At 41.7% G+C, this 27,067-nt stretch overlaps 5 protein-coding genes across 13 annotated transcripts; 3 read left to right on the forward strand and 2 right to left on the reverse strand.

Moving 5' to 3' along the window:
- The first annotated feature begins 534 nt into the window (after window positions 1-534).
- Window positions 535-3,262, forward strand: LOC100880255 (uncharacterized). The gene is made up of 3 exons (XM_003700743.3): window positions 535-708; window positions 781-948; window positions 1,016-3,262. Exons 1-3 carry the CDS (start codon window positions 535-537, stop codon window positions 3,188-3,190), a joined length of 2,517 nt encoding a protein of 838 aa, XP_003700791.2. The 3' UTR covers window positions 3,191-3,262.
- PIH1D1 (PIH1 domain containing 1) lies at window positions 1,746-7,416 on the reverse strand. Of its 3 annotated transcripts, none has more exons than XM_012279593.2 (7): window positions 7,216-7,416; window positions 7,073-7,148; window positions 6,814-6,996; window positions 6,585-6,757; window positions 6,260-6,511; window positions 6,053-6,196; window positions 1,746-3,594 (listed from the first exon to the last, which is right to left on the reverse strand). In XM_012279593.2, the coding sequence occupies exons 1-7, from the start codon at window positions 7,276-7,278 to the stop codon at window positions 3,499-3,501; spliced, it is 987 nt and encodes a 328-aa protein (XP_012134983.2). In that variant the 5' UTR covers window positions 7,279-7,416; the 3' UTR covers window positions 1,746-3,498. The 3 variants fall into 3 exon arrangements, with proteins under 3 accessions (XP_012134983.2, XP_003700814.2, XP_012134980.2); XM_003700766.3 differs by lacking the exon at window positions 1,746-3,594 and adding an exon at window positions 5,802-5,985; XM_012279590.2 differs by lacking the exon at window positions 1,746-3,594 and having other exon boundaries at window positions 5,802-6,196.
- Window positions 3,519-6,038, forward strand: LOC100882797 (sphingosine-1-phosphate phosphatase 2). The gene is made up of 4 exons (XM_003700765.3): window positions 3,519-4,441; window positions 4,504-4,705; window positions 4,785-5,009; window positions 5,085-6,038. The coding sequence occupies exons 1-4, from the start codon at window positions 3,934-3,936 to the stop codon at window positions 5,500-5,502; spliced, it is 1,353 nt and encodes a 450-aa protein (XP_003700813.3). The 5' UTR covers window positions 3,519-3,933; the 3' UTR covers window positions 5,503-6,038.
- A 220-nt stretch (window positions 7,417-7,636) lies between the features above and the next one.
- Window positions 7,637-9,534, forward strand: shu (inactive peptidyl-prolyl cis-trans isomerase shutdown). Its single transcript, XM_003700744.3, has 6 exons — window positions 7,637-7,778; window positions 7,854-8,103; window positions 8,183-8,643; window positions 8,727-8,915; window positions 8,976-9,087; window positions 9,147-9,534. Exons 1-6 carry the CDS (start codon window positions 7,738-7,740, stop codon window positions 9,432-9,434), a joined length of 1,341 nt encoding a protein of 446 aa, XP_003700792.3. The 5' UTR covers window positions 7,637-7,737; the 3' UTR covers window positions 9,435-9,534.
- On the reverse strand, window positions 9,442-27,031 carry nompC (no mechanoreceptor potential C). Of its 7 annotated transcripts, none has more exons than XM_076533592.1 (15): window positions 25,501-26,929; window positions 24,523-24,624; window positions 23,038-23,139; window positions 22,848-22,964; window positions 21,873-22,073; window positions 21,267-21,650; window positions 20,883-21,203; window positions 19,590-20,817; window positions 19,342-19,517; window positions 18,840-19,268; window positions 17,432-18,458; window positions 10,460-10,587; window positions 10,240-10,388; window positions 10,019-10,154; window positions 9,442-9,957 (listed from the first exon to the last, which is right to left on the reverse strand). In XM_076533592.1, the coding sequence occupies exons 1-15, from the start codon at window positions 25,831-25,833 to the stop codon at window positions 9,745-9,747; spliced, it is 5,046 nt and encodes a 1,681-aa protein (XP_076389707.1). In that variant the 5' UTR covers window positions 25,834-26,929; the 3' UTR covers window positions 9,442-9,744. The 7 variants fall into 7 exon arrangements, 6 of the variants coding, with proteins under 6 accessions (XP_076389707.1, XP_076389708.1, XP_076389709.1 ...); XR_013038737.1 differs by having other exon boundaries at window positions 9,817-9,957; window positions 10,019-10,173; XM_076533589.1 differs by lacking the exons at window positions 9,442-9,957; window positions 10,019-10,154; window positions 10,240-10,388; window positions 10,460-10,587 and adding exons at window positions 13,095-14,131; window positions 14,453-14,720; window positions 16,864-16,977 and having other exon boundaries at window positions 25,501-26,285; window positions 26,916-27,031.
- Between the last annotated feature and the right edge of the window lie 36 nt (window positions 27,032-27,067).

Here is a 27,067-nt window from a genome sequence, read left to right on the forward strand (position 1 = left end):
TCAACATTCATAGAAACTACCAAGAAGTATTATTCGTTCCATGGAAGATGATAACCCTTAGACGCCAAGTTTTTATTCAACTTTGCGCCTGTCAACTTTTAATAAAGCTCAAACAGCATGTGTGATCAGTGATACAAATTTTTGAGCTTCTAAATTTCTATATTCTCAAATTACAAAATCACCAAATTTCCAAATTTGTTAGTACCTAAAATCTCAAAATTCCAATTTTGGAAATACTTCTTCCTACTGTTCGTATATTATGTTCGTCATATATATCACCAGCTGGAACATGGAACAACACTAGTGTTAAGCCTACTGAAGTTAGCCAGGTTGCGCGATTTGAGTACGATCTATCGTGGAACAAATAATAGTTGCACCGATGAACAGTGCAGAAAAAAAATAATGTGCACGGAATGGTGAATGCAGTGGCATCCAGATATCATGTTCCAGTGATGATCTTACATTAGCGATTACAAAGAATCCAAATAGAAATATATTTTTAATTAAAAGTTTGATTTTATAAAAATCTTTGCAATGGAAGTTGAAAATACAGGAATGCCTGTATCAAATGATAACAATAATATTTGCCGTGTTTGTCTTGCAACAAATGAAATTAATCAATGCATTTTTGATGCTAAACGAAATAACTCAAATAATACAAAGATTAATAATTTGTTAGAGAAACTTCGTTTATGCAGTGGTATTGAGGTCAGTTTATTTGAAAATTTCTTTCCCTTATATTTTGTTACTTGATTAATTACATTACCATTTTGTGGTCAGATATTGGAAAATGATGGTTTACCTGCTACCATTTGTATGAAATGTATAATAAGAATTGATAATGCTCATGAATTAAGAAAGCAGTGTCAGGAGTCCGATATTCAGTTAAGAAAGTTGTATGGAAAATTTAGGAAAGAATATGGTACCAATAGATGTAAGCCTACTCAAGTAAGTAATTGTATTTAAATAAGCGAATGCAGTTACAAAGTTATAACTATTTAATTTTTTTTACTAGGACAAATGGTGCCAGACAGATTATCCTCTTTCTTCTGATTCAGTTAAAGTTGAAGATGATATAGCTGGAGTGGATCATAATCCATCTTCGGACATAAATTTAAGTTGTAATGTTAAACTTACTGGAGAACATAAAGGTAATAAAACAAATCATGTGAAACATGATGAATTAAATAATTCCTTGAATAGACAAAATATTCGTGGTAAATGTATACAAGCAGAATCAGAAAAGAATGTCATTGGAAGAGATGCTTATCGAACAAGAAGAATGACAATGTTCAAAAGAGTAACATCTATAGAGAATTTAAAAAATAATAAGGAAAGACAAAGGCAGTACATAAAAAAGAAATGGGATACTTCAGAAAGTGATCATTTAATAGATGCACATTCTATGAAGTTACATGTTTGTACAAAGTGTAGTAGACATTATTCCAGCAAAAAATCATTAGATAGACATTTAATAACACATCAGGAAAAAACATTCACATGTAACAAATGTAACAAACACTTCTTTCATTTAGATAAATTAGTAGAACATAGCAAATTACACGAGGTTAAAGAGAAACCTAAACCAGTATTATGTAGGATATGTAATAAAAATTTTAGAAAAACTGATACTATGGTCCGGCATTTAAATGTTCATAAAAGAGCTAACCCAAAAGAAGTTCTCTCTATTCTGAAAGAAATCAGGGACAAGAGAAAATTAGATAATACCACTGAGTCTGAAAAGGCAGATGTTGAAGTTAAAAATGGTGATGATAAGAAGGAAGTAGAGAAAGATTTCACAGACAATGATGATACAATTTCGGATAAGGCAGAAACTTGTACATTACAGACTGAACGTAGAAATTCTACTTCTTCATTACTATTTTTAGATGTAAATGCTAGTGAAAATGAGTCTTTTGATGATAATACACTTTATAATTGTAAATACTGTACCAAACAATATACGACTGAGAAATCACTTGAAAAACATATGCTTGTTCATGCTGAAAAGAAATTTATTTGTAACGTGTGCAATATGAAATTTTATCGTCAAGATCGATTACAAAGTCATAAAAATCGATATGGTCACGATGAAAATAACACTTCTCCTGAAATACAAAAACCAGCCGATGAGAAGTCGACTATTAAATTAATAAACAGCTGGATCAGGGAAGAGCTCGACTCAGATAACGAAGGGAAAGGTTTTCCTTGTAAAATTTGTGGAAAATCGTATGATACGAAAAAGTCTTTATCGAAGCACCAACTTAATGCTCACAATTCAGAAGAAGAAGCCTGTCCATCCTGTGGTGAAATATGTACTTGTGATGAAAAGGATAAAGAGCAAAATGCAACTGAGGGATCAAAACTATATCAATGTGCCGAATGTAATAAGTGCTTTGAAAATGACCACAAATTGCAAAAGCATATGAGAATTCACGAGCGCCCTAAAGAAGGGCAAGATGTGAATTTCAAACGATTTTTATGCCATATATGTAGTAAAACTTTTAGACACAATACAGGTCTCGTATTTCATATGAGAACACATACTGGCTACAAACCACACGTTTGTAAATATTGTGGAAGAGGTTTTGCATCAAATTCAAACCGCATCAACCACGAAAGAACACATACAGGTGACAGACCGTTTGTCTGTCATTTCTGCAGTGCCGCCTTCGCGAAATCGTGCACTCTTAAAGCGCATATTACGACGCATACTGGAGAAGCAAATTATCATTGCAAAACTTGTGGAAAGTCATTTAGGAGATTGAAATACTTAAAGGAGCATAGATTCACTCATACAGGAGAGAAACCGTATGCTTGCAAAATCTGCGGAACGGCGTACAGTCATTCCGGAAGTTTATTCGTACACGAGAAAAAATGTAAAGCACAGTATAATAGTTATCAGCCTAACTCGACGCAAAATACAGAATCGTATTGTCAGTCAGAAACTTCACCGAACGTAACTCCGATCATTACAATTTTACCCCAAGTTCAGTTGAATGTTTCTGATACGTTAAATGCGCAAAATAATAAAAGCTATGTAGATAGTCAGATGATAAACTCCCAGGATATTAATACTTTGAATACTGTCAGTTCGTCGGATCTGCATGTTCATTCGAATTCGGATATTCCTGACGTTTCTTTGACAATTAAAAGTTTCGCCCTGATCAGGCAAATGTTTCAATCGTAAATCGACTTACCAATGATTGAAATTCAAATTGTTTCTGTGATAAATTTTAATAAAATAAAGAATTAAAACATATGTATTTTATTTTAATTATACAACATTCCAAGAGTAGCATAAGTTGTCTGCTTGACTTGTAAACATCATATTTTATCATTGCGTATAATCGTAAATCAATCTCATTTTTATCAGATTTTTTATTATCAATTTGTAGATAATTTTTTATGGTTGATTTTATTTTTTTATGTTAGCGAGTCTGTTGTTTATTTCGTCATATGCTAATTTCAGTGTAAAGCAACCATAAAGTGTTATCATTAGTTCATCTTGAATATGGCGAGTCTCTGTATACATTGTACGCATACAGCGTCTCTCTTGCAATCGTACTGTGATCCGCAAAGTAAAATGAATTGCTGTGAAAATGATAGAAAGTGTTTTAAATGATATAAATCAAGATTTTAAAATTTATATTTGTTCGAAAACGTGCAAATAACGGAAGTGTCAGTTTACAACTTTTCACATGCTGCGAATACAAATTTGAAGCAAATCTTTGCTATTTGAGAATAGTTTTACTTCGTCGCAAGGAATTATGAATAATCAATAGATTAATTAACATATATACGACAATTTATGTGAAACCAGTTTTTTGTGCGATATGGTATGATATAATATCACAGATTTTACGCATGATCTATACGTTCAGTTATTGCCGTTCTTTCCACGTGTTTAGTTATATTTTATCAAATTGTTAAATGAAATGTCTGTTTTGCGATGAAAATCGCACGTTATCTGTAGCCGCTATGTGGTCAGAAATAATAGAATATTTAAAAGATCCGTCTTTGGTTGCCCAATTTCAAACATTTTTCGGTGTTAAAACACACTATACCAAAAACTCGGAAGATTATGGCGATAAAAACTTACTTAGTGAAACGCGGGATATTAATCCGCATGAATTTAACCACAACACGAATAACTCTTTGGTAGACGATGAAAAATCAAAAGTGAATGGTTATACTGCAGTAGAGAGAAAATACAACAGTGTAACAGAAACTGTGTTGAGAAATCAGAATGAACAACAGTCAAGTGTCAAACATTTCAATTATACTATAACAAATTATTTCTGGTATTATTTATTTTTATTTGGAACTCAATTGGGAGATGAAATATTCTATTCTACGTTTATACCATTTTGGTTTTGGAATATTGATGGTGCTGTGGGCAGAAGAGTTGTTTTGGTATGGGCCATTACAATGACTACAGGTAAGTTATTGACTAATAAAATCAATTATAAGAATTATAATTTTTTATAAAAATGTGCATAGGTCAAATATTGAAGGATATTATATGTTGGCCAAGACCTGCATGCCCACCAGCAGTTCGATTACAATCAAAATGGTCAGAAGAATATGGAATGCCGTCTACCCATGCTATGATTGGTGTATCAATTCCATTCAGTGTAGTATTATTTACAATGAATAGGTATATTTATCCAGTGTCTATTGGTTGGACAATTGCTTTCCTGTGGTAAGCAACAACATAAGCCTTAATAGTTGATATAGTTCATAAAAGACATAATGTATAACTATCTTTATGTATTTGAAAGGTGTACTCTTGTGTGTATGAGCAGACTGTATTTGGGTATGCATACAGTGTTAGACATCATAGCTGGTTTAATATTAGCCATCGTGTTAATGATCATACTGATACCTTTAGTGGATATAACAGACTATTATATCCTCTCAAATGTTTGGGTTGTAGCAATTTTAATTGCTTTTAGTATAGGAGTTATAGTATATTATCCTTGCAGTAAAAAATGGACACCAACCAGGTAATATATACAATGTTTTAATATTTCATAAACGTATAACAAATGCAATTGCAATTGATAATTGTTTTGTTGTAGAGGTGACACAACTATGGTTGTATCTGTTACTACTGGGATTCATGTAGGAGCATGGCTTAATTATAATACTGGAGTTATGGTAACTCCTCCAACCCCACCACCATATCATATTATCTGGCCATCTTATACAATGTTTGGTTGTATGATACTTAGAACAATACTTGGATTTTGCAATATCCTGGCAGCAAAATCCATCTGCAAGTCTTTTAGTTATGGAATACTATGTGCCATATTAAAAACTAATCCCAAGGACCTTATGAGAAGCCAAAATTATTCGGAAAATAAATATAAGGTTCTCGTTGATCTAGTCTACAAGTATTTCTATTGTTTTGTAATAGGTGTAAATACAGTGTATTTCTTGCCAAATTTTTTTACAATGATTGGAATTGAAAGACCGTCATTTTACACGGAAATATAGAATTATTAAGAGATTCTGGATTTCAAAATTGATACGGATCATTCCAGTAGCAATGTTTGTGATACCATTTTTGTATGCAGAAGTTAGTCGCAAATAGATAGTCTTATACATTGCTTTTACAATGTATATACTGATAACATATCTTATTCCATATTTAAAATAGCAATGAGCACAAATTACTGTTATTAAAAATATACAAGGTTTGCAAATACTTTCCATCAAGTTTTACTTTGTTGACCTAACAGCAGGTGTACTGCTTATGCATATAAAAATTCTATTTGTTGAGAAAAGACATAAAATCAAACAGTAAATAATACTTTTTATATTTTAGCATTTTTTAAATGTATTTAAATGTTATAATGTTTCATGTTCGTTATTGTCATATATGAAACAGGTTATTGTTAAAATAAAAATTAATTAATTGAAGTAATTCATTTAAATATTGTCTAAAACGCTTTTCACGGGCATGTCTAACCTTAATACCTGTAAAAGCGGTAACGTATAACATGTTAAAAATAAAACGTAGTTTATAATAAGTTAATATTCTTACCCTCAAATCTTTATCTAAATAGGATTTCACATGTGATACTTCTATAATATATGGAACTGAAAGGTCATATGTGAGACTAGATTCATCGACCGTAATTATAATACGATTTTCGTCAAGAAGTACTTCAACATCTTTACTAGTAACCTATAAAAAATGTGTATAACAATACATTTATCACCAATTAAAACTAACATATTAGTATCTTACTCCTTTAGGCATATCAAATAAACCAATCAAATGTGAAGGTGTTCCTTCTTTTGGTTTCTTCAATAACACATAACTTAATGATGGATTTACAATAGATTGTGAAGAAAGGTTATTTAATTCATTGGATCTATTTTGATTTCCATAGGTATCTTTAGCAGGTGATTTGATCTCTTCAATCAACGGCTTTTGATTTTGTGAATGAATTCGTGGTTCTCGATTTTCGATTCTGTGTTGTTGTAATTTTCCCATAACCTGTGATATAATATTCAAACTTATTAATTAAATTAATTTATTTTTATCTTCCTCAATTGTATAATAAGCATACCTTCCTATTTTTAAGAATTACGTAATTCTCTGTATGTAGAGGTTTATTAAATTTATTTGATACTCCATCCATCACAACTGATATTGTAAACAATAAAAAACTTTTGTTCTTCTGACATTTTTCAAAGTATGTGGTATTAATTGCAATGTCATAAGTTATGCATGGAGTTCCACCTATAATATTACACATATCATGTAGAAATACACATTTATATATGTAATTTAAGTACCTTTATCTGACTCCAGTCTTTCACTTCCAATACTCATTGGTACCACAAACTGTGGATTTTCATCTGACAATATTTCAATTAGTTTTGTATCAGATATGTCTTCAGGTGCTGGTATTTTATCTGATGTACATATATTTAAAAAGATCTTTTCTCCACCATCAGTTTTTGTTTTTATACATATTCCTATAATATTGATCATATGAATATTATCCTCCTTATACCTATTATTGTTACTACTTAAAATTATTGCATAAATTACCAGGTGTTGGTTGTATAATGAAGAAAGGTTTTGAATCAAATTGTTTCATGAAATTGTCATCCTTTTGTGCATTTTCCTTCAAAAGAAAGAATGTATATAATATAAGCATTAATTTCTCTCTAAAGCATGAATAATTTACTTACAGGTAGCATCAAGTTTTTTGTTAGTATTGTATCATCAATATCAAGAAATGTTCTGTTACTCATGACTGTTTTTGTTGATCTTACGTATACAATTTTTAAACTTGTATATGATCGTGTATCGTAGATTTAACCTCAAATGAAAAATACATGTGACTATTTAGTACAAAGTGGAATGTTGTTATTTTGAATGATCTAAGAGTCCTTCTTCACTTTGCGCATGTTGCCTTTTGAAAGCATGCGCATTCATGATACTGTACACTGAACGCATAGATCCAGTGATCTTTTACTTACTATGTTCTGCTATCGTACTATTTCTTTCCGGTATTCAGATATTTTTGACGCCACGTATATGAATGATCGAGTGAAAATTATGGTACATATTGTGGAGCAGATTAAGAGGCGGGAGAGCTATCTGAATATGTGAAATTTGAGTTGCGCGAAGCGCTACATTAGCAGTATTAGCGGTATATCGCGTCTCCTCGTGTTTTCGTGTATAGAAATCTAGGTTTTAAAGTTTACGAGATGGCAAAGTTTATAAATGCATCGAATGGATTCACCCTTCAGTAAGAAACCATAAGTAAATTTTGTAATAATTTAATTGTTTGGACTTAAATAATTATATTGAATTATCCCTTTAGCGACTTAATGCAAGAGGATGGACTTGTTTTTGAAATTGGAGACGACTTGGAAAATATTAACGATGAAGAATTTCCTTATTCCCCAAATGTGCCATTGAGTAATGAAGAGGCATTAAACTTTTTGAATATGGATGATTTTGACGATGATGATGATAATCCTGATCTTGATAACAACAGTTCGGTTGCAGTTTGTGGTATAAGTTTTGAGAAGTTAAAATCTAAAATGACTGATATTATTGGAAATGGCAAAGTAAGTAATGTTGTTGTTTTTATGAAGGCTTGCAATTTTTCTAAGATAATGTATATATTCTTCTAAATATTATTCATAGGTTATGAAATTAATAAAACAAAAAGGAGTCGGAGAACCTGTACCTTATGATGCACAAGTTACTGTAAAATACATTGGTCACTTTGAATATAGAGATGAACCATTTGATTCCAGTTTTACTCGTGGTGGCACAGATACATTCTGTTTAAATCAAGGCATGCTAATACCAGGTTTAGAAATTGCTATAGCATCAATGCGGAAACATGAAATAGCTATATTCATTATACATCCTGATCTGGCATATGGAAAATATGGTTGTGCTCCTCGTATTCCACCAAACGAAGAAATTTTGTTTGTTGTGCATTTAGTTGACTATTTAGACAGTGGATGCATTGAATCTTTCAAAAGTTTGTCCCTAGATGAGCAAAAATTATTTGCTAATGTTTCCAAGAGAGTACAAGCTAAATTCAATATTGCCAGAGACTGCTTTAAAAAGAAAAAGATTAGGCAAGCTATAAGAGAGTATGTTTATTTAACAAATTCATTAATATATTATTATTACCATAGTTTTAATGTACTTTAATATAACCACTGTACTTTTTCAGATATTCAAGAGGACTTGAGTGGTTAGAAGAAGCTGCATTGAAAAATCAGGAAGAAGAAGATGAAGCAAAGAGATTGCTTACAAGAGGCTATAATAATCTAGCAGTTTGTTATAATTTAGAAAATATGCCACGTCGTGTGTGCATTGCATGCAATAGAGTACCTTTACCAAACTCTAAAACCCATTTCAAGTATGTTTTACTGAAACTTGTTTAACTTATTAAGGATCTAACGCATATTTTATTATATAGTTTTGGTCGAGCATTAATGAAAATGGGAGAATACACTAGGGCAATGGAGAAGTTACAACTTGCTTTGAAAATGGAGCCTGGCAACACAGATATCACCAAGGAAATTAAGCTCGTGAGTATCGACATATGACGTTTTTAAAATCAATTTAATATATTTGTTATTAAACTTAGGTAAACGCGAAGCGAAGTAAATATGACGAGATGGAGAAACAACTTTGGAGAAGGTGTTTCAAAATTGAAAACGAACAGAAGGAAAAATCCGGATTTGAAAAGGCAGCGTACGATATGTGCGAAACATTTGCTAATGATAGTCAAATTTTAAGACAACCACTTCCTGAATCGTTGACGCCGGACGAAGATAAGTTGATACGCCAACAAGCTGCTGCATTCGGCTTGACAGTAACCACGCACCAAAGATACGGTAGAGAAGTAACATATCTTAACAAATCCAATTACTAAAGTACAATTTTTATTTCGGCCAGTATACAGTGTTACTTTTGTTATAAACTGTAAGAAACTTTGTATATTTTTATATTGAAGAAAGTTATTTTTACAAGGATGTTCTGCATCATTCAAAAAGTTTCATACACTTTAAGTTCTATTAGCGGTACATATTAGTTCATTTACTTTTTTCTATACGTTTAGCTAACTGTAAATACGAAATTGATAAAAGAGATATCAAAATGAAAGTACACAGGGTACATTTGCGAGGAGACTACGAATCTATAGCGTATAAGTAATAAAGAAGTATATATGCATATCAAAGTATTTAAATATTTTCGTTGGTCGTAGACGAATCTTCCGGAAGAGGTTTCTCGATTTCGTTACCAAATCTTACTCTGTACTTTCGTCTTACGACATCCCAATCAACGACATTTTCGATTTTCATCGAATCTTTGAGAGATAATTGACTTTCCAATGGACTTGGTCGAAGTAATGGAAAACTAATGGTATCAGGTTGTTGCGACAATATCCCGTTATCCTATAAGAAAAGAAAGCAGTGTCGACGTCATCGACGGATTTAATTTTAACGTTTCACGTACCTGCGTAAATGCATGGCCTGTAAGTAACCGCAATACACCCGTCTTTCGTTCTTGGCCGCCTCGACTTTTACACGCTTTTCCAATGAACGGAATCCAGGACGTAACAAGATTTAACGGTGAAGGCGCAGTTCGTGTTCTTAAAAAAGTTAGGCGTTCTAATTTCTCAGTTGTAATCTTGAATTGACCCAGGATCAAAAATCAAGCTATCGCGATCTACTTACTTCTGCATTTGCCGTATAAGTTTGCTGAGTCCATACTTCCACTCGATATCGCTTTGAGATTGAATACTTTGGTACGTATCAGACATCATCGCGATCAACAAATTAATCAGAACTATCACGCTAACCAACATGTACAGGGAAAAGGATACCTGCCGTAACATCACCACGATATCATCGCATTGTTAAGAAGTGTCGAGTAATCTCTGAATGTTAGCCTGACCTTAAACAAATATATCGTCCACTTTGGTTGCATCTTTCGTTTCAACGATACGGTGAAGTCGTCCGTGTCCTTCTGGCCAAAAATAGCGAAGAAAAGATTTTCCGTAATATCGATGGGACTCACTTTCACTGAAAGAACGTAATCAAGCATCTACAGTTGCCAAATGTATTCATGAAGGAGCGCAATGATCTTCGCTGCATTGTATCTGATTTTTTCACCTTTGTATTTACAATTTTGATCGTTGCGTTCCAATCAGGGCCGATGCGAGGTGGGTCCCAGATGTGAAACATTGTAAATTCTAGGGAACTGCGTCATACTTGTATGGATACTTATACAATTAAGTAGCTTTCGTTATATCGCACACGAGTTCATAGAGACTGTATCGAAACTTATATTAGAATGTATTATCAATTTTAAGGACCTCAGTTTCAAGATCTTTGTCCGTGGCAATATAACGAGAGTTATAGACATAAATATGAATTTTTGTCTCGCAAATGTGTCGGCCCTGGTTCCAGTCATGATAATGTCGTTCGTCGAAAGAAAGGGATCACACATAGCATGAAAGAGAGCACATGCGATGGAAATGAGAAGGAGGGGCAGGGATGAACGGTTGTCAGTGACAAAAGGAATTCGATACGAATGTGATAATGAATTCGAACATTTTGAACAGCACGCGCACAGGTATCGCGATAACTCGTGCAAATGAGTCTATCGATAGAAAGAGTGGGTATGATCGATGACATGATAAATTGAAACAGCGGACGGTCGATGAACCGATAATCGCGATACGACCGATTTTTCAACCGGGGATTTTATTAAGTTGCAAGCATCGTGATGTTCGGCCAGTAAGCATAGTTAAGTGCATTTTCAACGGTACTCCGTTAACACGGTGTAGATTCGCTGGTGAAAAGGGGCGACGAGTACGGGTGACACAGAGAGACTAACCATAACCAGATATATTACGTTCCTATTGTATTGTTGCTACACAGCGTCTCTTCTTCGACGTCTCTTCTAAAACATGGTTGAAACGATAATCGTTACATCGATGCAAAAAGGGGTGACAGGTCCGCGTTATAGCGGTGAATAAAACGATCCGATCGATTTGGGCGTTTATTTCGATAAGAAACTGAGACGAAACTGTACAAGTCGGTGGTTGAACAACAGCGTTAACGTGGAAATCGGTCGCAACGATCCAAGCCCAGAAGGATAAGTTATCGGTCTTCCAGTTTGTCGATCGATTTAAGGTACAGAAGTCGGGGCAGCTTGATTTTCGACGGTAACGACCATCGAGCTTTCCAGAACCGTTAAGGGCTCGTGTTCCGTCGATTCTTTCGTTTCTTCCACGTGTTTCTCGACCTTTTCGCAGTAGAGGTCTCGATACTTTCGCCTGACCGCTTCCCAATCGACGACGTTGTCGATTCTGACGGCGTTACTGAACGACAGCTGACTACCAAGAGGGCTCAAGTGAACGACCGACAGGGCGACGCTGTCCTTGTGGCCCACCTGTGTCTTTTTCACTTTAGACAACCATTTGGCGCCCATTCTGGAGCGCGGTGAAAGCGCCCCGGTTCTCTGCAATCCCATCAAACGGACGAGGGAGGGTCGTTGCTTTTTCGCAGCGCGTTTCTTGCAGAGTTTGAACAAGTACGCCATCCAGGTGGTAAGAAGATTCAACGGTGATGGCGCTGTGCTTGTCCTGCGCATCGATAAACGTGTTCCGATCAATTACACAGACTTTCACGAGCAATCGACGTTAACGAACGAGTGCACATGCAACGCTCGTGTGTATACATCGATGGTAACCGATAAATACCACTTTCATCTCGATTCGATTCTCGAGAAATATGCTATACAGTCCATATTTTTTTTTTTAGTGCTGAGCAACGATTACACTGTTCAACAGCCACCTGGATTTGTATCGTTCAATAACCGTTTGTTAGAGGTCTTGCGCCGAGTACAAATCTCAAAACCGCTCTCCACCATCAACGAATTTCAAGTTTCAAGATGTTTCATATCGAAATAGCATCAGCTGTTTAATTCTGATTAATTTTAATTCCTTCATTATTACAAAAAACCAGACCTACCTTTGCACAACATTTAACTAGCTGCTTGATAAGTGTCTGCTAAATAATTGTTTAAAATCTGAAAATTTTATAAAAGGAGTAGCAACAAGAACTATAGTATAAAGAATATCTTGTACAGTTATTCATTGAAAATAAATGTGATCTGCATTTGACGAAATTTTTTTTACAAAGCCAAATACGAGAAGCAGTTTCCAGATTGGTATTCGATGCACAAAAGCGTATAAACGCTGATCGAACGTTACAAGTCCACAAAAGTAAATGAAAATTCGTTGAACAGTGTTGTAAATCCTTACCTGTGCATGTTCCTAACGAGCTTACTCAATCCATACTTCCACTCGATGTCGGACTGAGCCTGTATCCGTTGGTAAGTGTCGCTCATCATGGCAATTAGCAGATTAATCAGCACGACCACCGAAACCAGCATATAAATACCGAAGGTGAGCTTGAAGAGAACTTTGGTCCATTCGGGCTGCATTAATTCGACCTTGAATTGTTCGTGGGTCGTCTGACCGAAGATGGCGAAGAACAATAACTCAACGGCCAGTACGGGACTCATCCTGACTGGAAATTACGTGGGAACGACATATGTCTCGTGAAAACTCTGGTGTACCCGTTTGCTTTTCTTGTAGTGACCTGTTCTGTTTGTATGTTCGTATGTATGTAGGTTATGCGTGTAAAGTAGGTGCGTGTTGTCTGTTGACCTCGAGGTGTTTCACGCCGAGGCGCCGTGTCGCTATCAGAAACGCAACGAGGTAAGAACGCGCCGTTTCAAAGAGTCTTAAACATTAAAGGGGTGCTTGCAGATCACGGTTACTTTGTAACCCGTCGTGGATAACCACGAGGAGAATCGAAATGCGGTCCAAAACGATAGCCATGCTGGGTGAAACGTTTGGACGCGCGATAACAACGATCCTATGTAGTTCGGCTACTTTCCGCGGCACTACTTACGTAAAAACTCCGAAACAGGCCCGATTAATATCTCGCGGAACGATGGACGTCGAGCTTCGAGATGTTACCTAGAATTGTTCGATGTTTTTGTTCGATGTTGCTATTTAGCGCGAGAATTCGTACGACACGCTCGGTAATATAGCAAGTTCGCGACGATGGATCGAACTTCCGAGGCGAGGAAACACGGTTCCTCTAGGTAAGTGGCGTCGAAGTAGGCGCCGTGGACGAGGCGGTCGGCCCGTTATCCTCTTCCTTCTCGTTGTCCTCATTCTTATCGTCTTTGTCCGCTTCTTTTTCAGGCTCGTTCCCGGCCAACGCCAGATATTTCTTTCTGATGGAGTCCCAATCGACCACGCTTTCGATTCTCGTCGCGCTATTGAAAGACAATTGGCTACCGAGGGGACTCAAGTGCACCACGGACAAGGTGACGCTGTCTTTCGGCCTGACCTGACCCTTTTTCACTTTGGCCAACCATTTCGCCCCCATCTTCGATCTCGGCGAGAGACGACCGGCACGCTGAAGTCCCATCATGTGGATCAACGAAGGCCGTTTGCGTTTCGCCGAGTGTTGCTTGCACACCTTGATGAAGTACACGATCCAAGTAGTGAGCAAGTTAAGGGGCGACGGGGCGGTCGTCGTTCTGTAACACGGAATCGCGTGTCCTATCTTCCGCAGATACGGATATCAAACTACTACGAGCCGGCTTCATAGCAAATATAACGGGCGAAATCATTTTACCCTTCCTAATATTTTTTACCGGTAAAATTCTCTTCAGAAAATTACATCTCACTCTCTAAGAGCCAATCATCTAGCAGTACCCCAAATTTTTAAATGTGCAAATGTTTTCAAGCGACCAATTTCTCGAGATTTCAACCTGTCTCCGCGAAAGAGGAATTATTCGAACGTGTACGCGACGGTGGTCCGATTTCGCTTCCCGTTACGGTACATTTGGCCGGCTTACCTGTGCATATTTCGTATCAGTTTACTGAGCCCGTATTTCCACTCAATGTCCGATTGCGCCTGTATCCTTTGGTAGGTGTCGCTCATCATGGCGATCAGCAGATTAATTAATACGACTACCGAGACCAACATGTAAACGCCAAAGGCCAACTTGAAGAGGACCGAGGTCCACTGCGGCTGATTAGTCTCGACCTTCAGCTCGCCGTGGGTCGTTTGGCCAAAGACAGCGAAGAACAGGTACTCGAAGGCGAGTACCGGATTCATCTTTACTGGAATTCGAGGCACACACACGTGTCTTGATATGTCGTTTTGTTTGGTTGATTTGTTTGCGCTTTCTCTCGTGACTGGCTGCGTCGTGCCTTTAGGCTGGCTACTTTGTGGACTCGCTATGTATGGATGCGGGTGGTGTATCATACGTACATTGGAACGATCGAACGAACGATGAATGTACGAACATGCTCATGCTAATACAGACTGGCCATGCTTGCGAATTACGTTGGATGCATGCCGGACGTTCCGTGAGCTTCGATCCACGTCGTGTTACGTTTATTTTTTTTTTCGTGGGTGTCGTGATGCTTATATCATTTTCCTGTTTCGTTTCGTTTCTATTCCGTTTCGTTCTGCGTTCTCTTTCGTTTCATCGCAATTAATCCGCGACAGCAAACACTCGCGGATATTACGAGGATCTACAGAAGCCAAGTGTGTGTTAGATCGATCGTCAGGATAGCGCGGTTTTTCCCGCGTGCTCTTCTCTATCTGATTCAGTATCGATATTCTTTTTTTTATTATTTCGTACGATGAGATGCAGCATGCAGACGACCAGCGTTTCTCTCCCCGTCCCTTTTCTCTTTCTCACTCTCACTTTCTCTCACATTCTCTCTCGCGCTCTCTCCCTTAGTTCCTCGAAGAAACATTCAAGGTGGATCTTGCGACGAACTGCCCGAGCGAACACGTACATATAATTAACGTAGAAAGGAACACCAGGGTAACTGCATCGGTAACCATTTTTAATCCACACCGATTCCTGAAGAGTTCATTTTTATACTCTGTGTGTTACATTTGTTAACAGAGTACTCTCAAGTTCTGATCAAATTATGATGTTCAAAGAATAAACGAACGTTGAGCTACCGGTGCAGTTACCCTAATCACCGTGCGCATGCAAGGGCCAATAAAGGACGCTTCGTCGCTTTCCCTAAAGACGGCGAAAAGACGCGAAGCGACCTGGAAGGATCGAGGAATAACGAGGAGGAAAAGAATCGTAAACGGAATTCGAGACAGTAGGTTTTTCTCGGTAATAAAACTGTTGACGATAAGTGGAGAAGTGCGCACGTCGGGCATTGCATCGGGATCGTACGATGTCAGAGGTTGACACGTGCCGCTTCGATGCCGTATAACGACGTCGGGTCGATCAGTGACACACAAAAAAACACGCATTGCGCAAGACTCGAACAGCACGAGAAAGACAACATTGCTCTTGTATAATACTGATTAAGAGATGCGTACGATGCACAACAGAGGCTGTGGAGAAACGCGCGCTCGATTGGCGCCTCCGTGAGGGAAAGAAACAAGCCGGCAGTGGTCGCACAACCCCCACTCGGTGGGACGCTGAGACCTCGAGGTCGGGATCAACAACGAAATCGAGATCGAGATCGAGACGTGGACACCGAGTAGCTGCGATTCGGACTATACAGCGCGCGGACATTTCAGGTTGAAACAGAGGTTGAAACGGTTCCAAATCCAATGGGATCCAAATGGATTTGGATCCCAAATCCAAATAACGAACCATAATTATGAGGAGACATAAAGTTCAGTATTGAGAACATACTGTTGATAACATTTAAACATGGACATAAATAGCATGGATCTAAATACGAATAAGATATGAACAAAATTTATTTAAATATGAGCATATGTTTTGTGAGTACGACGCCATATTGAGACTAGTGGCGCCACGAGTGGAAAAGGTTGCAGACTGCTTCCTCCTAGATATTTCTACTCCTCCTAGGTATTAGAAGTAGTTTGCGACCGGTAACCGTGTCTTCAACCCCTGTTGGAGAATAGAGTGTTCAGGAGGAATTGGGGTACTCGATGTCCTTTCGAGTTAAAGGGTGAACGAGGAGAAAAGAGATACTCAGATTCGCCACAAGCCCGAATCACAGCACGGGTTACAGCGGAGTGTGTAACAATTCTCGCGACGTTGCAGATATAGGTAATATTTAACGTTGATTGGAATCAGGCAGCAGTCCCAGCAGGCAACACACATCGGGCAAACGCACAATGCAGACGATACGACACCAAGAAGAATCGTGTCCTGCATTCCGTTGTGCACACGTGTCATTGCCATTCAAATTTCGCGTAATCCGCTTTAGAAACGGTTCTCGTTCTTAAACGTTCTCAATCGGCAAAACTTACTATCTCGGGAGCTATCGTCACAACACTCATTCTTTTTCTTGTAGCGGCCGTAGCGACGAGGAGGCGCCGTCGATGGCGTCTCCATCATCCATTCCGTAACATTGGCCAACAAATCTATTATTGCAATTGATCCGATTATGCGTTTGTCACGAGGTAACCAGGCTGCATTTTTTTTTGTCTATCGTAGAGAAAATCTATGATTCGAGGAAACGTGTTTTATCGAGGACACCGGTGTCGAATTAGCAAAAGAGTCTACGAACGATTCAGTCTCTCGTATGGTGCCGTGTAAGGAAAAGTCTCGAGCACGGACGATTTCGAACATCGATGCGAGCTTTCCAAACGGGGACAAGCACTCGTACGCGTATTCCTTACATACTCGCGTATCGCATGTATCGCGGTCCCATCGACCGCGCCGCTAGCTTTCATTTCGCTAACTGTTCAAAAGTAGCTGCGATCGTATCCGAGGGGGGATAGAAGACAGGGGGTAGAAGTCAGGAGGCTATTTCTCTCTCCCTTTCTCTCCTAAACTCTAACAAGTTCGCGGCTAGATCACGTGCGTCGAACTTACCGTCCTGGAAGGCGCTCTTCTTCTTCCTGTCCTCGATTCGAGCGTCCTGTATCGATTGGTTCTTGAACGCCTGATTCAACGCGACGAAGTGCATGGAAAAGCCGAACACGAAGATGGCCAACACCGCGAGGAATCTGGCGAGATCCTTCATCAGGTTACCGATGATGATGGCCCAGGGTCCGAACAGATGATGGAACGAGAGGAAGTCCAGGATCTGCACGCAGGCTAGCAAGAAGCTCAGAGCGAACAGCTGATTTCTGAGGTAGAGCAAGGTCGGCCAGTAGGGTCGATCGACGACCACGAAACCCATCAGATGAAACGCGACACCGCACACGCCGAACAACAGCACCGCCAGCTTGATCCAGCCCAATCCGCTTTTATCGCTGGGATTGGTCAGCTCGAACAGCAGCAACCCGGACAACATTACCAGAAGACACCACTCGTACCAGTAGGGCAGGAGGCTGGCTCTCACCACAGGGTATATGGGGATGATGCCGACCAGCAATAGGAAGACCATCAGATAAATGTGGGACGTGAGATACGACATGAACTTGATGATGGGCACGTTGTTGTACTTGTGACCGAGAGGGAGGGCGAACACCACCCACACAGGTGGACAGATGAGGAACGCGATAAACAGCAGGATCGTCCTGAAGGCGTTCCAGTTTAAGCTGCCCTGCCAGAGTTCCTGAAGGTATCGCTGTACCACCGTGTGCGCGATCACCTCCTTCTGCTCGTTCTCGATCAGGACGTCTAGAAACTCCACGTTCCTGCGATCCATGGATGTGAGGATTCTCCCAGCCGAGTCGGCTCCCGCAGCCAGAGCCAATAATTCGGTGGCCATCGCTTCGCACTGCTTGCCAGCAGCTATCAAATCCTTCGCCCTCTCTTTCTCCTTCTCCGAGAGCTTCATGTAGATGTTGGACAGCTTCGCGGCAGTGTCTACCGGGGCTGGCGACACCAGCACGAACTCCTCGATCGGTTTGTTGTTGTTGCTCTTGCTGCAGACCATCATGTTATAGACGAACTGAAAGACGAACGGAGTTCGACCGAATCTGTCGAGCACGTAAAGAAAATGCAGGGGAAAGAGGCTATACTAGAAATTCAATACACACAAAAAGAGAATGGAGAATTCGAAAATGTAGTGGATAGCCAAAAATTGAGGACAAGTAACCTCCGTTGCCACCGAATGTACATCGCGAAAAGGTACGAAAGTAGGAGGGGACGAGAAAGGCTCGGTGCATCGCGTGTTAACTACCTAAACGTTGGCACTCGTCGAAATTTATTGGTTCGACTCGCTCGCGTTAAAAGTTTCGAAATTTCGTGCGGCAATTACGATGGAAGTACAAGTTTCAAAAGAAAAATGAAAAAGTAGGAAGTAGAACGATGAGCAGAGCGGTTAGCTTACCCTCTTATCCTCCATCAGCGCATAGGTATCGTGCTCTTTCTCCATGAGATACTTAAGCACGTCGTTATGACCCTCCGAGGCGGCGAACCAAATCGGAGCGCTGCCTAGATTGGTCTCGCTCTTTGGCGAAGCCCCGCTCTCCACGAGCAGTTTAACGACATCGAGATAACCGGCGCGAGCGGCGCAATGCAGCGGCGTCCAACCATTTTTATCCGTCGCGTTTATTTCTGCCCCTTGACCGAGCAAAACCTCGACCATCTGGTAATGGCCGTGCGTCGCGGCGATGTGCAGACCGGTTTTACCGTACCGATCCGAACTGTGTAGCAGTTCTGCCGATCTGCTCAACAGGAGACCCACTACCGTGATGTGACCTCCGAAGCAGGCCAAGTGAAGAGGATTGAAACCGTTTTCCGTGGTCGCCGCCTCCACCTGGGGGCAAGGATCTTGCGCTAGTATCTCGTTAGCTACCCATCTTTCTTGCGTGCTTCGAGCTTCCGGTTACCTGTACACCGGCCGAGTTCAGCAGCAGTCGCACGACGTTCTCGTTTCCGGAATAAGCGGCCAGATGCAAAGGAGTCATTCCAGACTCGCTGCCCAGTTCTCCCACCAGCGAGCCACCGGTCGGTGGATCGGACTTTACCGTGCCAGGCACGTGGGTCAGTAATTCACGAACCGTATCTGAAGGGCGAAAGAACTTCTGCGGTCAGTGATTTCTGAGGTCAGAAATGTTTTACGCGTTCATGAGCTTACCAGCTTGGCCGAAGTACGCCGCAACGTGCAGAGCCGTGACTCCGAGCTTCTTGCTGGATATACGAAGGGATTGAGACGATCTCATGACTTCGAGTACCTGACCGTGGCCATGTTGCGCGGCCAAATGCACCGCAGTGAATCCTGCCCGATTCTCATCGGCGCAGGATGCACCTGCCCTGACCAACGCTTTGACCACCTCCGCGTGTCCTCCTTCGGCTGCCAGCTGAAGAGGCGTCGCCTCGGTTAGCTTGTTCCTCGCCGAGATGACGCCTTGCCGGTCGAATTTCATGAGCTCTTCGATCACGCGAACGCTGCCCTGCATGGCCGCTATGTGAGCGCACGTGTTGCCGTCTTTGGTGCAGGCCATCACCAGACTGGGATGCCTCTGCAGAAACAACTGAGCCACCTCCGCGTAATTGTTCATCGCCGCCGCGTGTATCGGCTTCTGGCCTTGATCGTCGGTCGCGTCTATGCTCGCCCCGAGTTCGAGTAGAAGCTTGCACACTTCCAGTTGGCCAGCACCGGCTGCCAAATGAAGGGGGGTCTGTTTTCTCAGCGTAAGAACGTCTATCGCAGCGCCATGATCCTGCACGAGAAACTTGACGAGATGCGAGTAGCCGTTCATCGCTGCCAGGTGCAATGCCGTTCTACCGACTCTGGACTTCGAATTGATAAACGCTTTGTTGGCCAGCAGTGCGTCGCACACTTGAAGATAACCGTGCTCAGCGGCCAAATGCAGGGCGGATCTCCCTTCCAGATCGAACACGTCCACTCTCGCGTGGTTCGCCAGCAGCGTGGTCACCAGCTCCATGTGACCACGATGCGCGGCGATCAACAACGGTGTCCACCCAACCGCGCTCTGACGATTTAACGCCTTTTGCACTTCCGTCGCGGACATACGGCTGATCATTTCCGACAACACCTCGTTGTTTCCTGCCAGCGCGCAATGATGGAACGCCGATTCCTGAGCCTGCTTCGTCTGCAGCGACACGTCGGCCCCACCTTCCAGGAGAGCTCGAATAACCGCTCGATCATCCCCGGGTGTCGCAACTTCCGACGGTTCGATCTGGGCCGCGTAATGCAGAGCGCTGGCTCCCTCGTTTGTCAAGCTGTTGACGTAGGATGTCGCCGTTTCCGGGCCCTTCTTCTCCTTCACGAATTCAATCAGATGCCGCACCACGTCCGCCTTGCATCCTCTGCAGGCCAAGTGCAGCGGCGTCTCTCCGTTCTGCAGAGGAGACCGTGAATGTGGACGAAACGGGACGTGACAAAAATACAACGAATAAATTCTACCTTAGATTTGTACATGGGATCTCCTCCATCCTCGAGCAATAACTTCAACGTGGCCAGGTTACCATGACTCGCTGCCACATGCACAGGCGTCTGTCCATCGTCGGTGGTCAAATTCGGACCCGCACCAGACTTAAGCAACATCAACGCGCATCTATCGCCGTCGGGCACTCTGGCGGCTATGTGAAGAGGTGTCTCTCGAAGCTTCCCACCCCGTACGTGCACTTCCGCCCCGTATCCCAACAGAGTCTCCACCACGGCAGGCTTCGCGTTCTCCACCGCGATATGCAATGCGGTATAGTTGTCGTTCGTGGTCGCATCCACCTATACGTCCGGAAGAAAAATGTGGGTCGACTCGAACTCAAACACGATTCTCTATTTGAATACCTTCTCTCCCCGCTGCAACAGGGTGCTTATGATGCCAACGTGGCCGTACTTGGCTGCCGTGTGGATCGACCTAGCGCCTCGTTTATTTGGCATATGCAAATAGACACCCTTCTTGAACAGCATGGTCGCGCATTCCGAGTGGCCGTTTAACGAGGCTATGTGCATCAACGTGGACCCATCCTTCGTCCTCTCGAATATGCTCGCCTTGAATTTGTCGGCTAACAACTCGATTATGGAAGCGTGTCCGTTCTCCGCCGCCAAATGCATGGGCGTCCGATCCTGGTGATCGGTAATGGACGCAGATGCTCTCACTCCGTAAAAATATTTCACCAGCGTCTCGTCGCCCTCTGCGCTCGCTATGTGTAACGCTGTTTGGCCGTCGCCCTGCAAATATTATTACATGTAGCGTTTTTTCTCTTGGGGATGTCAGCATGTCTTTTGGGGCAGACTTCCGTGATATGTGTAGAGAGAATTCAGTGATAGAGATGTAATTGCAAGTACAATTACGTGTTGAGGACTCATGCTTAGGTTATGATTAGAGGCTAGCCTACGACTGTTCAATATTTTGAAATCAATAGCGATATAATTTAGTCAGAAGTATCTTACGTTTTGCATATCCACAGTGGCCCCATAATCCACGAGTATCCGCACCATGTCAATGTCCCTGCGTCTAGCAGCGAGGTGAAGAGCCGAGTCTCCCGTAGGAGTGGTGGCACGAAGTTGATCTGGTGCTTGTTGAGCCAATAATTCCCGACACATAGACTGGTTCCCAGCTTCCACAGCCAACAGCAGAGGGATTTTTCCTTTCTGCGACAATGAATCAATGTTTAAGCACTTTCAATCGATACCGTGCCCTGGGCAGCATCGATTTTCAAATAAAAAAGAAATTCGACGATTTCCATAAATAGCCACATTCGTATGTAGACGTAAATATCGACGGGTTCTCCGGGAGTCGCATAATCCTGATTGTTCGCGAGACAAAGAACGAGAGAACATTAGATGACGGGAGTGAGAGAAAGAAAGATATGGACGGAATCGAACGGGAAAGAGATAGGAGGAGACGAAGAACTAGAGAATTATGACAGCTGTTTCGTACCAGGCTGCGATAGTCCTGGGGCATCGTTCCTGTCACGCGAGGAACCTGAACGGGAATCGGGAGCAATGCGCGATGGAAGTCGTGCAAAAAAACGTTAATTCGATTTGAAGATCTATTGGACTGTAGACAAGTTTCGTGTCTGATTGCTTTTTCGGTATCACGGGCAAAACATTCTTTCGTTATTGGCATAACTAGGAGGGTCATTAAATGGGGGCGCCCTTTCTCGAATTCTTCGATTCTTAAATGTCGAATTTTATGTCCTCAAATTTTCATATTCCCAAATTTCTAAAATACACAACTTCTCAAATCCTCGAATGTTCAAACCCCAAATTGCTAAATGTTAAAACTTGCAAATCCTTAAATTTGCACATTTCCAAATCTCTAAATCCTGAAATGTTTAAACCATCTACCTCCAAATCCTAAATCCTCAAGTTGTCATATTCCCAAATTCTCAAAATCGTAGTTATAATACTTCTCATACTTACTCCATCAACTTTCAGTCGTATATCCCGTCCGGCGGCCGCCAAAAGCGCTCGCAGAATGGAAGTAGCGGTACCCGTCTGCCTGGACGCGACCAAATGAACGGCAGTTTGTTGTCTGGACTACATGAAAATACGACAGTAGCCATTATATTCAAAAGCAAGTGTTATTATCAAGGAAGGAAAAGATTTATACCCCTCCGGTCGCGTATGGATCGACGCCACGTTTCGACAAAAGTAACTTGACGACGTCCTCCCTGGAATACATGGCCGCGATGTGGAGAGCATTGTAATTATCCTGTGAAAAATATAATCGTCGATACGAAACGCTCTTCCTTCGATCGAACGAAATAGGTGCTGGGTGAAAATAAATCGCGAGAGCAAGATTCGTAGAGCTGGTATGGAAACCGGGTTATAAATCGCGTTTTGCCGCGCCCAGAATAAAACGAACGTTTTATCGTAGAACGATTTGAAAATGATGTCGAACCCACGCGTTGGGTGGGGCGACCCCGACCCTTGCGATTAGCCGGGTTTAGACTCCGTAGGTGCGCCCGACAGTCTCGCTATATGGCCCAAAGTGATTCGGAGTTCTTTATGGAAGGACTTCTGAGATTTCTGTGGTTATGGATTTTGAGGTTTCATAGATTAAGTTACTGGATTATAGTTTGGAATGCATAAGTTATAGAGTTCCTAAATTATCAAATTCCTGAATTTCCGAATTTTTAGTGCAACGAATTTTTATTGTTCCAAATCACTATATTGTTGAATGTCTACATTTCCAAATTATTACATCCCCGAGATTCTAATTTAATAAATTTCTACATTACTGAATTCCTGAAATGTCAACTTCCTGCAACCCCCAATTCCTAAGTTTTCGAGTTTTTAAATCACTAAATTCCTCCAACCCCGAATTCCTAAAGTACCGAGTCCTCACAGCCCAAATTTCTAAAATAAAAATCTCAGTTTCCAAATTTGAAAGCACAGAATTCATTTTCTAAATCTCCAAATGTACGGTCCGACGGAAGATTCCAGCAATCGTCGAGAAGCGTGGTCAGTCAAAATGGCGGCGGTCTCCGTGCATGTGCTAAAATGGCGGGTAGTCGCACGTGGACATAATTGCAACGTGCTATTTGAATCATAAACCGAGATTGCACTTTCCTGAACTCTTTCCGTTTCTTTCCCTACTTGATCGAAGTTTAATGGTTAATCTCAGCGCTCGTTGAAGATCGTTGCGGAGCGTGGGCGTATCCGCGTGAGGTCGCGAAGAACCGCGGCGATATAATCAGACGAAGTGTTCTAATCAGCAGCTGAAATCGAGCTACTTTTTCGCCCTACTGACTCAACGGCCTACTTGCTTACCTCTTCGGTAAACCCCTTGGCCTTGGCCCTCCTTCACGCGATCTTACTACCCTTCTCCGTTCGACTTAGCGCAAGATTGCGAGATCGTTAACTGTACACGTTCCGTGGCCGAACCACGCAGCTGCTCGAATATTACGTGTCGACGCCACGCAACTGTGGACACGAACTTATTCTCGAAGCTAATGGCAACCTGGACGGCCCTATTCAAAGGTTTATCGCGTTCCGCGAAAGGCTACTGAATCACAAGGAAATTCCACGAATCTTACTGCTCGTGTTCGATCACTATCAAAGGCGCTCTATTAGCGTTTCGAGGAATACTTGCGTTGTTACGGGCGCTGACGTCCGCTCCTAGTTCAATCATACGGTCCAGTAGTCCGGTCCGGTTGTCTTTCACCGCGTACATCAACGGCGTCATGCCCGTCGCCTAGAAATTACCATCGTTTGAACCATCGTCTGAACATAGTCAATCGCAAGAGCGTATACACTGTATGACCCCTGCTGAATATCCAAATGATAGGACTTTTTGATAGATACACCATTTGCAATATTTGATAATCGTTTGAGTCAAGGTAGTTGATCTGGGTGGATCAGAATTCCCCTGCTGTATATCCAAATGATAGGACTTTTTGATAGATACACCATTTGCGTTATCTAGTAATCGTTTGAGTCAAGGTTGGTCTGGGTGGATCATGTAGAATTCTGGAGGAGATCAGTTAGAACTACATGAAACATTTAGAATTGAGGATAAGTAGATTCTCTGGTTTCTCGCAAAGTAGGATAGGTTACGTGAGTGATTTAGGAGAATCATAAGTAGATTGTTTTGGTGCAGAGATGAATTTGGTACATGATTTAGGTGCATCATTTAGGTAGGTGATTTAGATGGATTATTTAGGTGGGTGATTTAAGTGGATCAATGTCTGATGTAGAACAGGGGAATGATTTGGATGGATTATACGTAGATTACCTCGCTTTGACGCGGATTAGATAGATGAGTTAGGGAAATGGTGCTGCTAAATGATTTAGATGAAGGCGGATCGTAGACCCTGGTTTGACACAATACGCGAACGATTTAGGTGAATGGATGATGGCTCTAAAAATTGAAAGAACGAGTGGTTCAAAACTTCACAGTGATGCGAATGAACACTATGATCCAATCCAGAACATTATACAGTATCGTAACCAACTCCAAGAATCATGAAGGTTACAACTGCTGAAATCACAAGTGTTTAGCCACATTACCACAGTAGCTAGACCATATGGTGATAAATCTGGTGTATACGCTCTGGCATGTCGGACTAACCGGATCCATAACGCTGGCGAGAGGAGCCAGCGCGCCATCCTCTCCGACGTTCTGCACCGCCTTCTCCAGAGATTTGAGCAGCTGGTCCACCGGTGCCCATTCTCCGCGCGCGGCGAGGCCAAGTAGTTTTTGTGCGGCCTCCCTGGTGGTGGCACCAGCGGATCCAGGCTTGCTTCCAGGTTGCGCTCCATCCGTGCTGCCAGCACCCCCGGTGCTCCCCGTCGAGGCTGAGCCACCTGCCTCATCCTTGCCAGCTACGGGACTGTCCTCTTTGCTCGAAGGATTCTTCTTGTCATCCTTCCCGCTGGGCGTCTTCTTGCTGTTGCTGCTCATGGTACCTCGTAGGTGGGTCTCTCATGGTTGAGCCCCCACATCCTCACGACTCTCCGGGACACTTCGATTACGAAGGTTCAAACAACGAAACGTTCTCGCGGAATGGAAGGTGATCGTTCATCGGAAAAAGGTCGATGGAGAAACCTTTGTGTGGTACGCGCGTGCTAACGTAACGTTTATCCTGGCGATTCTGAAGACGCTACGTAACGGAGGCTCGCCTTCGGAGGGTTGCCCTCCCTCGACCCTCTCGCTGCCCGCAGGATCGACCAATCACTGCCAGGGTAGCGCGCGAAACCAAGTGGTAACGGTACACCAACAACGGACGCGGTTCGAGCCGACTGTTACGACGCGTGCTAGGGTAACCGGCTCACCGATGGTCGTCGAGGGCCTCCCTTCGTTGGTAGCTAAGAAAATGCGGTAAACCCCTGGCGGTGGTGGCGAAGCCGAGAAACCTACCACGAGGGTGGGGAGTTAGGTGGTGGTACGGTGGTGGCATGGTCGACGTCGACACGCGACTTCCGGAACGGGCTACCGAACACGCCATCCGACTATCTCGAACCCGCTGCTTTTAGACTTTATCCACTCTCGCAACCTAAGTTCTCTATTTATTTTCATTTAACTTTCTTTCCTTCGGATCTGTTACTTGACTGTACATTCCTCTTGCTCCGATTAATTCATAAAGGAATTTCAGCCCCCCCAGATTAAATTCGGTTCTTTTCACATGACAGTGTTCGTGAATGAGACACAATTATCGCCGGCCAGACCGCCGCATTCGACGACCCGAATATGTCTAGACATGCGTGACATGAGTACTTGGCTGCAGCGCTCGCTTTATTTTAGATAAGGGGATGGTGTTCGTGACCTGAATTTTGGGAATCACGTTTGCGATTTTGGAAGTATTTTTTTTCAGAATTTTGCGAGAGTAATTTTTGTTAAGTAATGCTCGCAAAATGTTTAAATTCGCGAAGTTTCATTTTTGCATTAAAGAATTGCAAAATCATATCTCTTGCTAAATCCTCAAGTCTATAAATTACTTTAATCACATCTATGTTATGCTAAATCAAGTCTATAAATAATCAAACCTCAAATTCTCAAGTCGCAAAATGTCCGAATTTAAACAACAGCCAAACAGCGTTTTCTCCAGGATCGCCATCTCCTCTAGAAGTCTACAGCGCTCGCGACTGTGCTCGAGTGGCTTGATTAAATTACGCACGCTTCCATAAAAAAAGCAGAG

The sequence above is a fragment of the Megachile rotundata genome, chromosome 7, assembly GCF_050947335.1.
Source record: "Megachile rotundata isolate GNS110a chromosome 7, iyMegRotu1, whole genome shotgun sequence".
Taxonomy (NCBI): domain Eukaryota; kingdom Metazoa; phylum Arthropoda; class Insecta; order Hymenoptera; family Megachilidae; genus Megachile; species Megachile rotundata.

Coding starts and splice junctions, on each gene's coding strand:
- shu (XM_003700744.3), top strand. CDS start 7,738: ATGGCAAAGTTTATAAATGCATCGAATGGATTCACCCTTCA. Junction 7,779..7,853: donor TCGAATGGATTCACCCTTCA/GTAAGAAACCAT, acceptor TTATCCCTTTAG/CGACTTAATGCAAGAGGATG. Junction 8,916..8,975: donor AACTCTAAAACCCATTTCAA/GTATGTTTTACT, acceptor TTTATTATATAG/TTTTGGTCGAGCATTAATGA.
- nompC (XM_076533594.1), bottom strand. CDS start 25,833: ATGAGCAGCAACAGCAAGAAGACGCCCAGCGGGAAGGATGACAAGAAG. Junction 21,204..21,266: donor TGTTGCAGCGGGGAGAGAAG/GTATTCAAATAG, acceptor CCGGACGTATAG/GTGGATGCGACCACGAACGA. Junction 16,978..17,431: donor GAAGAGCGCCTTCCAGGACG/GTAAGTTCGACG, acceptor TTGCAATAATAG/ATTTGTTGGCCAATGTTACG.
- LOC100880255 (XM_003700743.3), top strand. CDS start 535: ATGGAAGTTGAAAATACAGGAATGCCTGTATCAAATGATAACAATAAT. Junction 709..780: donor GTTTATGCAGTGGTATTGAG/GTCAGTTTATTT, acceptor TTTTGTGGTCAG/ATATTGGAAAATGATGGTTT. Junction 949..1,015: donor ATAGATGTAAGCCTACTCAA/GTAAGTAATTGT, acceptor TTTTTTTACTAG/GACAAATGGTGCCAGACAGA.
- PIH1D1 (XM_012279590.2), bottom strand. CDS start 7,278: ATGAGTAACAGAACATTTCTTGATATTGATGATACAATACTAACAAAA. Junction 7,149..7,215: donor CAAAAAACTTGATGCTACCT/GTAAGTAAATTA, acceptor TTTCTTTTGAAG/GAAAATGCACAAAAGGATGA. Junction 6,997..7,072: donor CATTATACAACCAACACCTG/GTAATTTATGCA, acceptor TCAATATTATAG/GAATATGTATAAAAACAAAA.
- LOC100882797 (XM_003700765.3), top strand. CDS start 3,934: ATGAAATGTCTGTTTTGCGATGAAAATCGCACGTTATCTGTAGCCGCT. Junction 4,706..4,784: donor TGGACAATTGCTTTCCTGTG/GTAAGCAACAAC, acceptor TGTATTTGAAAG/GTGTACTCTTGTGTGTATGA. Junction 5,010..5,084: donor AAAAAATGGACACCAACCAG/GTAATATATACA, acceptor GTTTTGTTGTAG/AGGTGACACAACTATGGTTG.